General features: G+C 47.5%; 1 protein-coding gene across 4 annotated transcripts in view; it reads right to left on the bottom strand.

The window, feature by feature from the left end:
• The window catches only part of CSMD2 (CUB and Sushi multiple domains 2), a 689,612-nt gene that overhangs the window by 151,025 nt on the left and 523,239 nt on the right, over positions 1 to 15,348 (bottom strand). For all 4 annotated transcript variants that reach the window (XM_027537925.1, XM_027537922.1, XM_027537923.1 and 1 more), the window contains 2 exons: positions 10,336 to 10,538; positions 4,725 to 4,916 (listed from right to left, as the gene is read on the bottom strand). In XM_027537925.1, coding sequence (XP_027393726.1) covers positions 4,725 to 4,916; positions 10,336 to 10,538 — 395 coding nt within the window. The remainder of the gene's footprint in view (positions 1 to 4,724; positions 4,917 to 10,335; positions 10,539 to 15,348) is intronic.

Raw genomic sequence — 15,348 nt, 5'->3', positions numbered from 1 at the left:
GTGTGCCTGGGCTCCTATGCTGCCAGTGCTCTTGGCACCTGCGTGGGGCTGCAGATACCTTCCAATTTTCTCAAAGGCCTTTGTCCAAGAGAGCATGTGCTCCTCTGTTGTATGGAAATATTACAAATCCCCAATTAGTCCACGGTGGTCCCCCTCCCCTGAGATGACAGGCCTTTCCAGCAGGTGGGAGGGTGGGACGGTGGCTGGGAATATAGCAAGCTGCTCATCCGGAGCCCCTGGGGGGGCAAGTCCCAGATCCTGAATCTGGTTCTCCCCCGAAGGGCTGGGTTATTGGACCACAGCATGAGGGTCTGATAAAGTGAAGGTTGGGAGGTTGTATGGGGATGTTAACAGGAAAAGACGGCTGAGACTAGACATGGCTTGGTCTGAAAACCTCAGGGCACCACTGAAGGTTGGCGGTAGAGTGGGCAAGCAGTGAGCCTGCAGAAGGGCCAGGCCTGGACGTGGAGCTGGGAACTGAGGGTACATCCAGGACTGGACTTCAGAGCAGCCACTTGCTTGTCCCAGAACTAAGCTTTGCTTCCTCAGTGTAGCTTTTATGAGGGGTGAGCCTAAAGGGCTGGATCAATCCCCAACGGGGCCTCTTTAAAAAATGGTAGGTCTTCGGATGAGGCCATAAAAGCCCTAATGTGGCTGAACATAAAACCTGAGGGATCGTGAGTAGTGTGGGCTTTTTCTTGTGGGAAATATTTCTCAAGTCCCAGCTTGAGTACCAGATACACTCCAGTGGACACCTGTTAAAGGTCACACATGACATATGGCATTTTATATCCATATCTCATTTCTATCTTATAACAACTCGGTAAGCTATGGATTACCCTTCCTGACTCAGAAAAGTGGAAACTGAGGCTCAGAGAGGTCAAGGAACTTGCCCAGAGTCACTCTGAGACTCAGACCCACATGTGTCTGGCCCCCAAGCCCATCACCTCCCCCATGCTCCTGTGCTACCTCGGAGCCACTGGCGGCAGTGGGAATAGGGGGTGCTGTCCCTCCCTGCAGGCCAGCGGGGGCAGGGTACCCAGGAGAAGAGCTTCTGGGAGTGAGGATGGTCCCTTGAGTTGAGTCTGTCTTGTATCTCACTCACTTCTTCTCCATTGATCCTTCTTCAAACAATATGGTTCGGTGGATGGGGCAGACGGGAGGCCTGTCTGATCAGGGTGAAACCTTGAACTTAACAAAGCAAGACCACACTGTCCTGTCCACTGAGTGTGGCCCTGCCCAGGCTGGCCTAGGAAACACAGTGGTACTTCCAGGAAGAGCAGAAAGCCCTGCTCAGGGCAGTGGTCCCAGCTCCTGGGGCATCTTCCCAGTGCTCCCTCTGTTCGGGCAAGGGCTACCAGGCTCTGCCTTCCTTCCCAGGCCAGGGGTTCCTTCCCTTAAGTTTTCACAGATGGGGTGAATCTGCCTGTTTCAAAACTGGCCCCCCCTATTTTTCCACCAACCCCCCAATGCTCTCAGTCTGTTTGGGTTTGAGGCCCTGCTTTGGCCCAGCTCCCTGTGTGATGGCCCCCCAATATCAGGCAGTCAGGCATCTGCTTCCCACCCAGGACCCTGGTGTGGGCTTTGTCGCACTTGGCCAGTTGTCCTCAAGGCTGTGGGTGGACTCCTGGGATGCTGCACCTGCAAGATGGTCAGGTCCTGCCACTCGGGTGGGGCTGGTTGAGGGGCACAAAGTCCCCCTTCCCCTTCTAGCCCAGGTATTGGCCAGGAGGACATCTGAGCTGCTGGAGACTAAATGAGGCCTTGGTGACAAGCCAGTGGCACCCCATCCTGTCCAGTGGGTACTCAGAGCTGGGGTTGGGATGCCAAGCTGGACCCAGGAGCCAGGTCTCCCTTCCAATGGCCTCCACGCCCTCACTCTGGCCCTGTCCACTCCCCACTATGAGTTAGAGACGGAAGCCAGGCTCTGCCCTCAGATCTAGGCTTGATCTAACGAATCACCATGCCCAGGTGTGAGTCAGGGAGACAGGCACTGGTCATTCCAGGTGGCTAAAAAGTGGGCCAGCTGTATCAAGGGGTGAGAGCTGCAGAAAAGACCATTGATCTTGACATTATACAGTCCTGGGTTCAAATTTCGAATCTGGCCTCCTCCTAGTTGTGACTTTGGGCAAAGCTATCCCACCTCCCTGAGCCCCTGTTTTCTTATCTATAAAATAAAATTAAAGAATAATGGCTATGAAGGCCTCTGACATACACAGTGTTTACTATGAACCAGGCACGGCTCTAAGCGCTTTATAGCATTAGCTTATTCAATCCTCCACACAACCCCAGGAGCTGGGTACTATTATCTTCCCTGCTTTACAGGGCAGGAAACTGAGGCATAGGGAGATGGTGTGGTTTGTCTAAGGTCACATAGCCTGTCCTCGTGAAGCTGACTTGAACCAGGCAGCTGGAATCCGAAAACTCACTGCACAGTGATTTCATTTGTGAAAATGTAGCCACATCCAGCCCAGCGCCTATGGTGGGGAGGATGCTCTCAAACGCTTGTTACCTTCCTTTGCTTCCTCCCTATAATGAAAGGGCATGAAGGCCAGCCAGACCTGTCCTGGCAGACGGCCAAGGGAGCTGGAAATGAGGAGGGGCTTGTCATTTCCAGAAGAGGCAGACGCTCATTTAGTTGTGAGGAATATTTCCCCACGCCAAGCGCAGGAGAATGGGTAATGAAAGCCAAATTAACCTCTCTGCCCTGCCGGCTACACATGCACTGCTCTTGCCGGCTCAGCTCGGGGCTTCCCCCTGCTCCAGCTGGGACAGCCTCGTGTCAGGACCCGCTTTTCCGTAAGACAAACTGAAGGAATCCCAGCCTGAGACAAGGCAGAATGAGAGGTCGTCTGACCCCCTCATCCCCCTCGCCTCACTAGAATTCCCTCCACCGGATGGAAGTCTGGTTCGGGGAAGGGAAGGGAGTCCAAAAAAAACGTGAAAGAAGGAAACAAACAAGGGAAGGAAGGAGAGCGGAATTTGAAGAAGGAGGAAGAAAGGACAGAAGGAGAGAAGTGAATATTTCTTGAGGTCAGGGTTAGTGCTGGCTCACCCACAACGCCACGAGGGAAGTACATTTACCTTCACTTTACAGATGAGGAGACAGAGGGTCAGAGAGTTGAAGCAATTTCCCCGCAGCCACTGAACTAGTAAACAGCAAATCTCTGAACCCCCCCGACCTGTCTTCTTCAATATCCTCTGCTCTCTTGGCGGATCGCAGCTGCGGTTGAAAAGCGAGAGGGCTCTGAAACCCAGGCCTCACCTTCCTGTCCATGGCACTTGCACTGAGCTCCTGCCACACACACCCATGTGAGTCCTCCCTGCCACCGAGGGCCAGCACTCAGTGCTCACCATCAACGCCAGGCTGCAGGGCACGGGCGGCAAAGGCCAGTCCTCAGCTGCCTGGACAGCACCTCCCACTGAGCCTGTGTGCAAAGAGGGGGCTGGGCGTCACCGGGGTGGGCACTGCTGGGGAGCGTCTCAGGAAGTCCCTGGTGGGAGTCAGGAGCGTGAAAGGCGTCGCGTTCAGCCTGATGTGGGGGTGACTCTTGGCACTGCCGTATCCTGGCTCTGTGATTTGAGACAAGATACTCAAAGTTCCCAAATTTCAGTTTCCTCTACTGTAAGATGGGGCGATGGTGCTCATTACAGAGAGCTGCAGGGAAAGCTAAGTGAGGTTGGTGAGGAAATGTCCAGTCGGGGCTGCACGCAGTAAGGAGCCCAGGACTCCTGGTCTCTTCTACCATCCATTGCCGACACAGTACAGAGCTACTCTCTGTTTTGCCTGAGGAAAAGAGCCATGTGGCCCTGGAATGTCTGTTTCTATCCATTTCTCTTTCTTTCCTGTCCTCCTCTCAAGTTCCTTCCTCTTCCCAACCTTTAGGAGCCAGAGAGCAGGACTGATTACTCAGGGCCCAACCTGCACAAGCTTTGTGACCTTGGACACATTGCAGACCCTTCACTTCTTCATCTGTCAAGTAGGGAAATCTAAGGAATAAGGACAGAGCTGGAGAACCAAAAGCCGGGTAACCAATCATTTCCTTGTGAAGAAGAAGAGTAAAGGTCTTCCCTTTACAGCCAGGCCTGTGAGTGCCCTCCCAGTGCTTCCAGTAATAGAAGGGTCATTTCAGAACCTGGGGACCCTTGTTACCCGAGGTGACCCATGGTCCTCCTCCCAGTCTATAATATGGACTGGGCCAGGAGAAAAGGGACGAACAGAAAATTTGGGACCATTTTGAAGTGGAAAGAATTTGTAGTGTGTAGAGTGTGAGTGGGGTTTCCCACATGGTGCTAGTGGTAAAGAACCCGCCTGCAAATGCAGGAGACATAAGGTTTGATCCCTGGGTGGTGACAATCCCCTGGAGGAGGGTACGGCAACCCATTCCAGTATCCTTGCCTGGAGAATCCCATGGGCAGAGGAGCCTGGCAGGCTGCAGTCCATAAGGTCACAAAGAGTTGGACCCAACTGAAGTGACTTAGCACCACAGCACACGCACAGACACAGAGTGTGAGTGTATGACTGTGAGTGTGTGTGTGTGTGTGTGGTGTGTGTCTGTACATATGCAGGCAAAGCAGAGTAAATGTGGAGGCTCCTGCACCTTTCAGCTATTCTGACTCTCCTGGACAGACTCCTAACGCAGCTGCCACTTAAGGGGCTGGGAGACCTGGAGGAGACCAGTGGCGGGACCAGGGAGTGGGGTCACACTGCAGTTGCTCCGTACCGATGCAGGTCGGCGGGCTGGGCTGCCAGAAGAATCTGTTCTCGATCTTCACGCAGCTGATCTCCGCGCTTCCCTGCAGCGCGTAGCCGGGGTCACACTGGAACACCGTGGAGTCGCCGGCTTCCCAACTGTCGCCACTCCGGCTCCCATTCTGGGGGACCCCTGGGTCATTGCAGGATGTTGCTGTGGACACTGGGAGAAGAAAGTAGAGGAGAAAGCGGGGTTGCCTAGGTGTCCGCCAGAGAGCGAGGCTCCCAGCTCACCACGCTCACCGATGCCACCATTTCCATCCCCAAGGTCTCTGCCAGAATTTCCATTGCCTCCCGCCAGGATCAGCAGCTGCAGCAGCCGTGCCACCACCTCTGTTCTCACGCCCGTTCCTGCCACCTCCACCACTGCTCCTGCCCGTCACCTGTTCTACCCGGACCTTCACCATCACTATCATCCGTCTATCATGAGACACTAGACGAGTTAAGCATGGCTGCCCTGCTATGACAATAGAACTGAGTTCAATTTGATTTAACGACACAAGCCTTGTTATGGGGAGCTTTCCAATTTTGCAAAATGTCGCTAACATGATCCGTATGAGGGAGTGACAAGGTAATTAAGAATAAACTCTAATATGCAATCAGAAAGGTCTGCAAGGGAGTTTGGGAGTTGGGCTGCCTGCATGCTGAGTGGTGGTTGAGAAGATGCTGGAGTTACTAAGGTCAGATGAAGGTCGTATTCTCCCTTGCATGGCAACCAACCCATAACTCATCAGACTGAAACAGAGAAATCTGGTGTTTACAGCAAGTGGCATGGTAGAGTTCAAAATAAACATTACTAGCTGGGATGTTTTAAAAATTCAATAAACCTAGGAATTTGGGAGATATTTGTAGCCTAATATCAGACAGCATAATATAGAGAAGCCCGTTTATTTTAAAAGCAAACATCAAATAAATGATGGAAAGGAGGAACAAATGAATAAAAGCATGACTGAAGGAATAAATGGACAAAATGCAGGTGAGAAAACACACCAAAGGAAAGGGTATGAGAGGAAGTCCAGAGAAAGGATTCCGGGGCAGCTGCATCAACCCCTGCTCCTCCAGGGTCCCTGCCTGTGTCACGGGGCATAGACTGTGCTCAGCAGGCCCTGGGAATAGGAGACTCTGGGGCATACAGGATCAATACAGTCATTGGCTTGGAGGGTCAATTTTTCTCAGAAATTCTGGGAAAAATAACTTTTACATTAAAACAAATGAATTTATTATGGTATAAAATGTAAAATTCACAGTAGTCCTTTTTTTAAGGAAGATTTTTAAAATGTGGACCATTCTTTAAAGTCTTTATTGAATTTGTCACAATGCTGCTTCTGTTTTATGCTTTTCGGCCATGAGGCATGTGGGGTTTTAACTCTTGGATCAGGGATCGAACCCACACCCCCTGTATTGGTAGGCAAAGTCTGAACTAACCACTAGGTTGCCAGGATAGTTCCCACATCAATTGTTAAGCAAACCAGGAGGCCTTAGAGAGAGTTTATGCTTTCTACATTCTCCAGATCTCCTGGGATATGTATCCACTCTCTTCTGTTACTCGGTGTAAAAGCCCAGGGCACCTGTACACACTGATATCATTAATTATAAGATCTAGGATTGCATGGACAGGTCCTGGAGTTGGAGTATCTAAGAAAGTATACAACAAACTGAGTCCCACAGCCAAATCTGGCTGCATGCCTGTTCTTGCAAACAAAGTTTTACTGAAACACAGGGGTGCTCACTTGGAAACACATTGTTTATAGCTGGTTTCATGCTCTGATGACAGAGTTGAGTTGTTATGACAGAGATCACATGGTCCACAAAGCCTGAAACATTTACCACCTGGACTTATACAGAAACAGCTTGCCAACTCCTGGTTTATGGTACCTTAAAGTCTCCTCTTTTGAAAGCACATATTAAAACCTGTCCCTTGCTTTGATCCACCTTTAATCATTCACACCCTCAACGATCTGCTATCGCTGTGTTTCAGCCACAGCTGTAGAATCTCCCTGCAGCACAGCCAGCTCAGTGCTCTCTCTCCCAACACCCCTGCCCCCAGGGCCTTTGCACCTGCTGCCCCTTCTGCCTGGAATGCTCGTGCCATAGATCCTTCTATGCCAGCTCTGTCTTGTCACTCGGTTTTCAGCTCCAACATCCTCTCCTCAGACAGGCTTCTTTGATCACCTTCTTCTGGGCTTACCCTTTCAGCCCTTTCATCAAATTTGTCACGTTTCTGTGTTGTGTTCCCTTCATAGCACAACCTGTAGTCATCTTGCTAGTTCACGTGTTTTCCTCTTTATTGTAGCTCGCTTGTGCATTATGATGGGAACAGAGACCTTGGCTGTTCTGCTTCCAGCTGTATCTCCAGGGCCTAGAGTGGTCCCGGCACACAGTGGTGTTCAGTAAATATTTCTTGGGTGAATAAATAAATGAACAAACCGTCACCATCAGACACTTACTGAATTTATTTATAAAGCCAAACAAGAAGCAATCTTCTCCCTTCCCAATTAAAAACAGACTTAGCTTTCAACTCCAGCTTTACAGCATATACATGTAAATGATTCTCTGGAAGAAAAATAGCTCACTGTTCTGACCATACAGGGGAGGCAATGGAGTGCGATGATTAAGGGCCTAGGTTTGGGAATCAGACACAGGGGATTTGACCCAGGCTCTTCTACTTACTAACTCTAGATGACATTGCATGAGAAACCTCTCTGGTCCCCACAGTCCACATCTGCAACATGGATTAATAATGATGCCCGTGCTTTATGGGTTTTGTGAAAATTATAAGAGATAATGTCGCAGAGAGTTTAGAGTGGTGCTGGCTCTATAGATGGCCGTGATTACTCGTGCCTGTCCTTCAGGGCTCCCTCTCACCTTTTCTTCATTTTCACTTTCTCCCTTTAATGCTCCTGAATGTGAGCTGCTCAGCAAAGCCCCCAGGGAGAGGCTGGATCCATGTGGTGCAGACAGGATGTTAGATGTTACACAGTCGTGTTTACTCAATAAAGCCAAGCCTGCACTAATCATCCCTGGCATTTCTGTACAATCCCCTGTCAAATACACACGATAACATTAACGTGGGGTTAGCCGTTCCCTCTTCCCTAGAGCAGTGCTGGTATTTGCTAAGTGATGACAGCAACAGGGAAGGTGACCTTTCCCAAACCTCGGGTATACCAGCACGTCAGGCCAGGTTGGCACAGCCTTCCTGGAGCCTAGGCCACATAGTTCTGCCCACTCCTCTCTTTGTGGACCTAAGTGATACTCAGGGTGACTTGCCTAGGGAAACCCTGTGTTAAGAGAAAACCATCCACTTGTTCATGTCTTCATGTACCCAGTGGTCCATTGAGTAGTGAGTGGGCTTCTGCTGCAGGAGTCTGGTGGGGGGCACAAGGTGGCCCCCTACCCCCTAAGAGTTTCCTGTGGGCTGGCAAGTAGGTGGCCAGGTCCCCAGCAAGGCCGAGTGCCTAGAATTGGCAAAGTGCTGAAGAAACAGAAGTGCTGGGGGTCCAGTAGAGACAGCCATTTATTCTGAATGGGGAGCTTAGGAAGAAGTGGCATCTGAGATGAACCTTGAAGGAGGAAGACAGCGTCTATGAGCTGAGCAGTGTGTGAGAAAGTAGCTGGGTGAAGGCATGGCTCACGGGAGCGCCCAGGGACTCCGGCCCACGTGGCAAGCCTGAAGACACGCTGGAGGTCAGATACCGCAAATCCGTGGGGGAAATCTGCCAGTACGATGATGGGCCTTTTGTAAAACTGTACCCATCAGCTTCAACACAGAGAAAATACATATCTGGCTTAATTATTCCTAATTCTCCTTTCCCCAGTGAAAGGACTGAGCTGTCTCTTTATCATTCCACTTGCCTTTCTGCTGGGAGAGCTTTGTATGGCGGATGCCAGCAATCTCCAAAAGTTTGTTTCATGAAATGCTAGTCTTTTGAGATAGCCTTGGAAAAAGTCACCCACGATAAAATATGTTTGAGAACTGTGACCTGCCCGACACCTTCCGAATTCATCTGCATTAGCAGAACAGATGTTCTCGGAGGCTCCAAATTACAGATAATCTCTTTAGGTCTGGCTCAACCTAAGCACCTTCCTGACATAATTTGATCAGGCAGACTTCCTTTTCTTGCAATACCAGCGAACTGCTCATGGACCTCATGGGGACAGATGTCGGGAAATGTGTAGCTAAAATGACCCTTGTGGCCCCACAGTGGGACTCTAACCTTAGGTCAGTTCAGTGTTACTGGGTGATCACCAGGGGCCCTCTCGCTGGGTAAGTGGGTACTGGCTTTCCAGTACGAAGACTCCCAATGAATCCCACAAGGAGCTATTTCTCATGAGGCTGGCAGCTGGTGTGAATGTTAAGTGGGCAAGTTACTGAGTACATAGGAACATGGTCCTGGAGACCCTCATGTGTGCCAGCCCCCCACCCAACACTGCTAAATGCTGGTCTCCATGGGGAAGACAGATGCCTAAAACAGCTGGAAGTAGGCTCTGTAATGCCATTACAGCCTTACCGGTGCTAGAGATATACCCAACCACCCTTAGCTGATCTATATACTAGGTGAGAAAGTGGAGGCAAAGCCACAGCCCAGGTGCCACACAGCCTTGCTCTGGCCATCACCATGGAAACCACCCCCTCACACCCACCATGGAGTAAGGAGATGGTAATGAGACAGCTGCTGTATACTAAACATGAGCGTAGACAGAGGCGGAGTGATCCGTGCAGGGAGATGAGTGATGGAAGAGGCACTTCAGAGGATGTGAGATGATGCATCGCAGGAGAGGCAGGACCATCACAGACGCGAGCTCATATCAGGACCTGGATGTCTGAGCACTGCCCATTTTTGGTAGCTCTCTGTGATGCTCCTCCACACTTGGCTACCACAGTACATAAGTAATTGAATGTAGATTACTCATATTTGGCTCCCAGTCCTTACTGAGATCTGCACTAAATTAAGAATCAGAGTGTGTGATGTGTCAGATCAGTTCTTCCGTGACTGTGCCCCAAACCACTGTCAGCTTATTCCTGCCCTGCCTCCCTCCACATACTCCAGGTTTCAGCCAAGGACAACCCTCTACATCTGGAGCCCATGATCTGCCTCTGCACCTCTTCATATGTCCTTCACACCCAAGATGCTCTTTTCTCTCTTACTTATCTGATAAGGACTCAGGAATCCTGCAAGTCCAAGCACATGGCAACTCTAAACCCACGTTATAATTGACCATACTCTCCTTGAAATACTGTCTATTCTTCCGTAACTTCTACTCATCGTTTGGGTCAGAGCTTGAGCATCGTCTTTCCTGGAACATCTTCCTTGATGTTCCAAGGTGACCATTGTAGTTCACACTTCTTTCTCCATATATTCATCGATTGGCATGTCAGTGTCTATTCGCCTGCCTGTCTTCCCCTTTAGAGTAAGCTTGGCATGAATGTTAAACCAGCATTGCCCATAAACCAGGCACAGAGCAGATGCTCAACAAACATCTTTACCCGAGTGGAGAGATGGTGGAAAGAGGGGACTTGAGGGAGGGGGACGGGAGGTCGAGGCAGGACTGATGGAGGCGGGTGGTGGAAGGTGGGCTCAGACCTGAGAACTGAATGGCGAAACCCTGCTTGCTGGTGAAGAAGTCGGTGCTGAACTGCAGAACGACGGAGTTGAAGGTGCTGTGCAGGTCCTTGGGCAGGGCCGGGCCACTGAGCTCCTTCAGCAGGACCCCACTCTCCACCGGCCCATCCCAGATGCGCAGAACGTCATGGACCTCCTCTGTGTCGAACACCAGGAAGTGGAGCCTGCGTAGAGAGAAGAGGCAGGTGGTCACGCAGGGCTCAGCCCCTACTTTCCAGTGGTTTCCGTTCAGGGCAAGTCATACACCGAAGAAAGACTCGCAGGAAGGAACAGGAAGCGATGCCCGGCAGTTATGCTCTCAACTTCCATCTAGACTGCTCTGCCCACCGGGGGTCACTAGAAACGGGGACAAGAGCAAGGGAGGCTAGATTTTGTGCATCTTGTTTATTATTATGGAGCTTCCTGTTGCTGTCTCCTCAACTCTACACAGCAGTCTCCAGACCTCACTCCTGAGTCTAGTCTGGAAAGGGATGCTGAGAACGCAAAGTCAGGGGAAAAAAAACAAACACTCCATCAAAATCCCAGCAGGTTATTTGTAGATATTGACAAACTGACTCTAAAGTTTATATGGGGAGGCAAAAGGCCTGGGAGAGCCAACACAGTACTGAAGAACAGGTCTGGAGAACTGACACTACCAGACGTCAAGACTAGCAAGCTACATTAATCAAGACGGTGTGATGTCAGTGATACAAGAGACAAATAGATCAAAAGTACAGAAATAGACCCACATTAATATAGTCAACTGATCCTTAACAAAGGAGCAAAGGCAATGCAGTGCAGCAGAGAGGGCCTTTTCAACAAATGCTGCTGGAACTATTGGACGTCCCTGTGCAAAAATGAATCGACACAGAGACTTTGCACCTTCCACAAAAATGAACTCAAATAGATTCCAGACCTAAATGTAAATGTAAAATTATAAAACTCGGAGAAGATCACATAGGAGAAAACTCGGATGACCTCGATTATAGTGATATAATATTAGATACAATACCAAAGACAAGATTCATGAAGAAAGCAAGGGATAAGGTAGACTTCATTAAAATTAAACATTGCTGTTCTGCAAAAGATAACAAGATGCTAAAATCCGAGGATGTTCAAGTTCTTCATACAGGAAAGCCTAGTATTTGCATAGAACATCCTCCTGTATGCTTTGAAAAACTTTTAGATTACTTGCAATACTTAATACAATGTAAATGCTATGTAAATAGTTGTAAATACAATGTAAATGCCATGTAAACAGTTGCCTGTGCAGGGCAAATTCAAGTTTGCATTTTGGAACTTTCTGGATTTTTTTTTTTTTTTTACCATATTTTCCATTTGAGGTTGGTTGAATCTGTGGATCCTGAATATGTAGATATGGAGAGTCAAATATATAAAACTTAACAGTAAGAAAACAAATAATATGATTAAAAATGCGCTAAACCTTACCAGATACCTCACCAAAAAAGATATATGAATAAAAATGGCAAATAAGCATATGAAAAGATGCTCTATATCAAAAGTCATTGAAAAATGCAAATGAAAACAAAAGCAGTAAGATACCACTACACACCCATTAGAACGTCTAGAATCCAGAACACGGACAAACCCTGATGAGGGTGTGGGGCGATGGGGACTCTCACTGCTGGTGGCAAGACAAAGTGGTACAGCCTCTTGGGAAGGCAGTTTGGCAGTTCCTTACAAAACTAAGCATGCTCTTACCATATGATCTCTGGGTTGTATTGTGCCCCTCAGTATTTACCCAAAGGAGTTGAAAATTGATTTCTACACAAAACCATATGCATACTGTTGTTGCAGCAGCTTTATTCATAACTGCCAAAACTTGGAAGCAACCAGGATGTCCTTCAGTAGGTGAATGGATAAATAAACTATGGTCATCCAGACAACAGAATATTTTTCAGCCCTAAAAAGATATGAGCTATTAATCCATGAAAAGACATAGAGGGACCTTATATGCTTATTACTAAGTGAAAGAAGCCATTCTGAAAAGGCTACATATTGTATGATTCCAAATATAGGATACTCTGTAAAAGGCAGAACTAAGGAAATAGCAAAAAGATCAGTGATTGCTGGAGGCTAGGTCAGGGAGAGGGGAAGAACTGGTGAGCACAGAGGATTTTTAGAGCAGTGGAAATACTCTTATGATAGTATAATAGTGGACACATGTCGTTACACGTTTGTTCAAACCTTTAGAATAAGGGGTATAAAGAGTGACCCGTAATGTCAGCGATGGACTTTGGGTGATAATGATGTGTCAGTGCAGGTTCATCAGTTGTAACAAATGTGCCGCTCTGATGGGGGATACTGATAACGGGAGAAGCTGCCCATGTGTGTGGCAGAGGGTCAATGGGAATCTCGCATCTTCCTCTCAGTTTTTCTGTGAACCTGGGCATGCTCAGTTGCTCAGTCGTGTCTGACTCTTTGCGGCCCCGTGGACTGCAGCCTACTAAGCTCTTCTGTCCGTGGGATTCTCTACGCAAGAATACTGCAGGGGGTGCCACTTCCTCCTCCATGGGATCTTCCCGACCCAGGGGTTGAACTCTCACCCCCTGTGGCTCTTGCATTGGCAGGGAGATTCTTTACCACTCAAGCTACCTGGAAGCCTAAACCTGCTCTAAAAATCTAAGTCTTGAAAAAAGTGTGTGGTGGGGAGCAAAGGTCATAGGTAACGTTAGCATCTTTGAGAAGCTGGTACAGATGCAGTGGGGGCAAGGGTGAGCCTACATCTTTGTATCCCAGAGTAAAACTTGGATACCAGCCTGTCTCTCTGTTTCTCTCTCCTAATCATTTTAAAAAAATTTTTTTTGAAATAATTTGAGACTTACAAAAAAGTTGCAAAGATAATACAGAGAATTCTTACAGACCCCTCACCAGCTCTGCCATTATTAACCTCTTACATTTCCCTGCGTACATTTGTCACAACTAAGAAACCAACACGGGTCCATTACTGTGATCTCAACTCCAGACTTGATCTGGACTTCACCAGTGTTGCCACTGATGTCCTTCTTCTGTTCCAGGATCCAATCCACTCATCACTGTTGGTGGTTTGCCTGCTAAGTTGTGTCTGACTCTTGCGATCCATGGGCTGTAGCCTGCCAGGCTCCTCTGTCCATGGGATTTTCCAGGCAAGAACACTGGCGTGGGTTGCTATTTCCTTTTCCAGAGGATCCTCCCGACCCAGGGATTGAACCTGGGTCTCCTGCATTCGCTTATGGATTCTTTACCAGAGAATTCTCCTGGTAAAGAATCTCTGAATCACCAGAGATTCTCTCCACTTATCACTATATCTGTTTACAAATGTCTTTTAAAATTATAAAAATAAGACATGCTTGAGGCAGAAAAAGGCTAACAATATACAGATGTCCTGAATTGTAAAAGAGTCTCACATCAGCCAATCTGTTCTCTAGAACTTTCCACTTGATTTTAGGTTTGTGGCACATTCTTCCAGATTTTTTTCAATGTGGATACATCCCCCCACCATGGGGACTATATTTTACATAGTTTCATGTAACTTTATTCACTTAATGCTATATAAGAGAGAGCTACATCTACTTGGCTATATTTCACTATTTCATATAATACTGCAAGGAACGGCTAAGGCTAAGTCACTTCAGTCGTGTCTGACTCTGTGCGACCCCATAGACAGCAGCCCATCAGGCTCCCCCATCCCTGGGATTCTGCAAGGAACATACCCATCTTTATGTAGTGTTTTTCATTTATGTTAAGATTTCAGTTGGATTGTAGGAATAATTTGGGGGTGAATGGGTATATATTTAAAATTATTAATAAAAAACCTGATAAATTATTCTCTTAAGTAATTGTGTCAACTTACATTCCCACTGAACAGTGTTCATACGACTCTTCTCTCTAAGCTTCCCCTTACAAACATCAGATATTACAATGTAAATATATTCTATATTAAAATACTTGCCCATCTGCTAAACTGAAATGGAATTGCACTAGAGTTTTAAATTTAGATAATTTAGTAAGGTTGCACATCTTTGCATATATTCATTGGTCATTTGTATATATTCACACCTCTTATCCATCTTAATTGAGTTATTTGTCTTTATAAATTCTGTTCACACATTATAATTTTTAAATATTTATTATCCTTATATACATATATTACTTTTTATATATTTGTTGCTAACATTTTTTCTAGCATCTGGTGTCCCTTTTCCTTTAAATTTTGCTTGTGGTGTCCTTTTTGGTATAGGAGTTACTCATTCTATGTAATCAAGTATGTTAATATTTTCCCTTAAGGATACTGAATGTCATGATAGGCTTGGGCAAACCCTCTTCTTCTCCCAATGATTAAAAAGCAAAACTTTAATATTTTCTCAGAAGTTGTATAGTTTAATTTTTTAAGGGTTATAGGTTCATGATTTTCCCAAATGGGCTACCTACCCAAAGTAACCTCTTCCATATTCTATCTAAATGCTCAGCTTGCTTCCTTCTTAGTATTTATTAACAAACAAAGGTCCGTCTAATCAAGGCTATGGTTTTTCCAGTGGTCATGTATGGATGTGAGAGTTGGACTGTGAAGAAACCTGAGCACCGAAGAATTGATGCTTTTGAACTGTGGTGTTGGAGAAGACTCTTGAGAGTCCCTTGGACTGCAAGGAGGTCCAACCAGTCCATCCTAAAGGAGATCAGTCCTGGGTGTTCATTGGAAGGACTGATGTGAAAGCTGAAACTCCAGTACTTTGGCCACCTCATGCGAAGAGTTGACTCATTGGAAAAGACTGAGATGCTGGGAGGGATTGGGGGCAGGAGGAGAAGGGGACGACAGAGGATGAGATGGCTGGATGGCATCACCGACTCGATAGACATGAGTTTGAGTAAACTCTGGGAGTTGGTGATGGACAGGGAGGCCTGGTGTGCTGCGATTCATGGGGTCACAAAGAGTCGGACACGACTGAGCGACTGAACTGAATTGAACTGAACCTTAGTTTATTGATTTGTTTACCA

The sequence above is a fragment of the Bos indicus x Bos taurus genome, chromosome 3 (assembly GCF_003369695.1).
Source record: "Bos indicus x Bos taurus breed Angus x Brahman F1 hybrid chromosome 3, Bos_hybrid_MaternalHap_v2.0, whole genome shotgun sequence".
NCBI lineage: Eukaryota > Metazoa > Chordata > Mammalia > Artiodactyla > Bovidae > Bos > Bos indicus x Bos taurus.
Note: the sequence above shows the minus strand (reverse complement) of the source record. Positions and strands in the feature narration are given on the sequence as shown.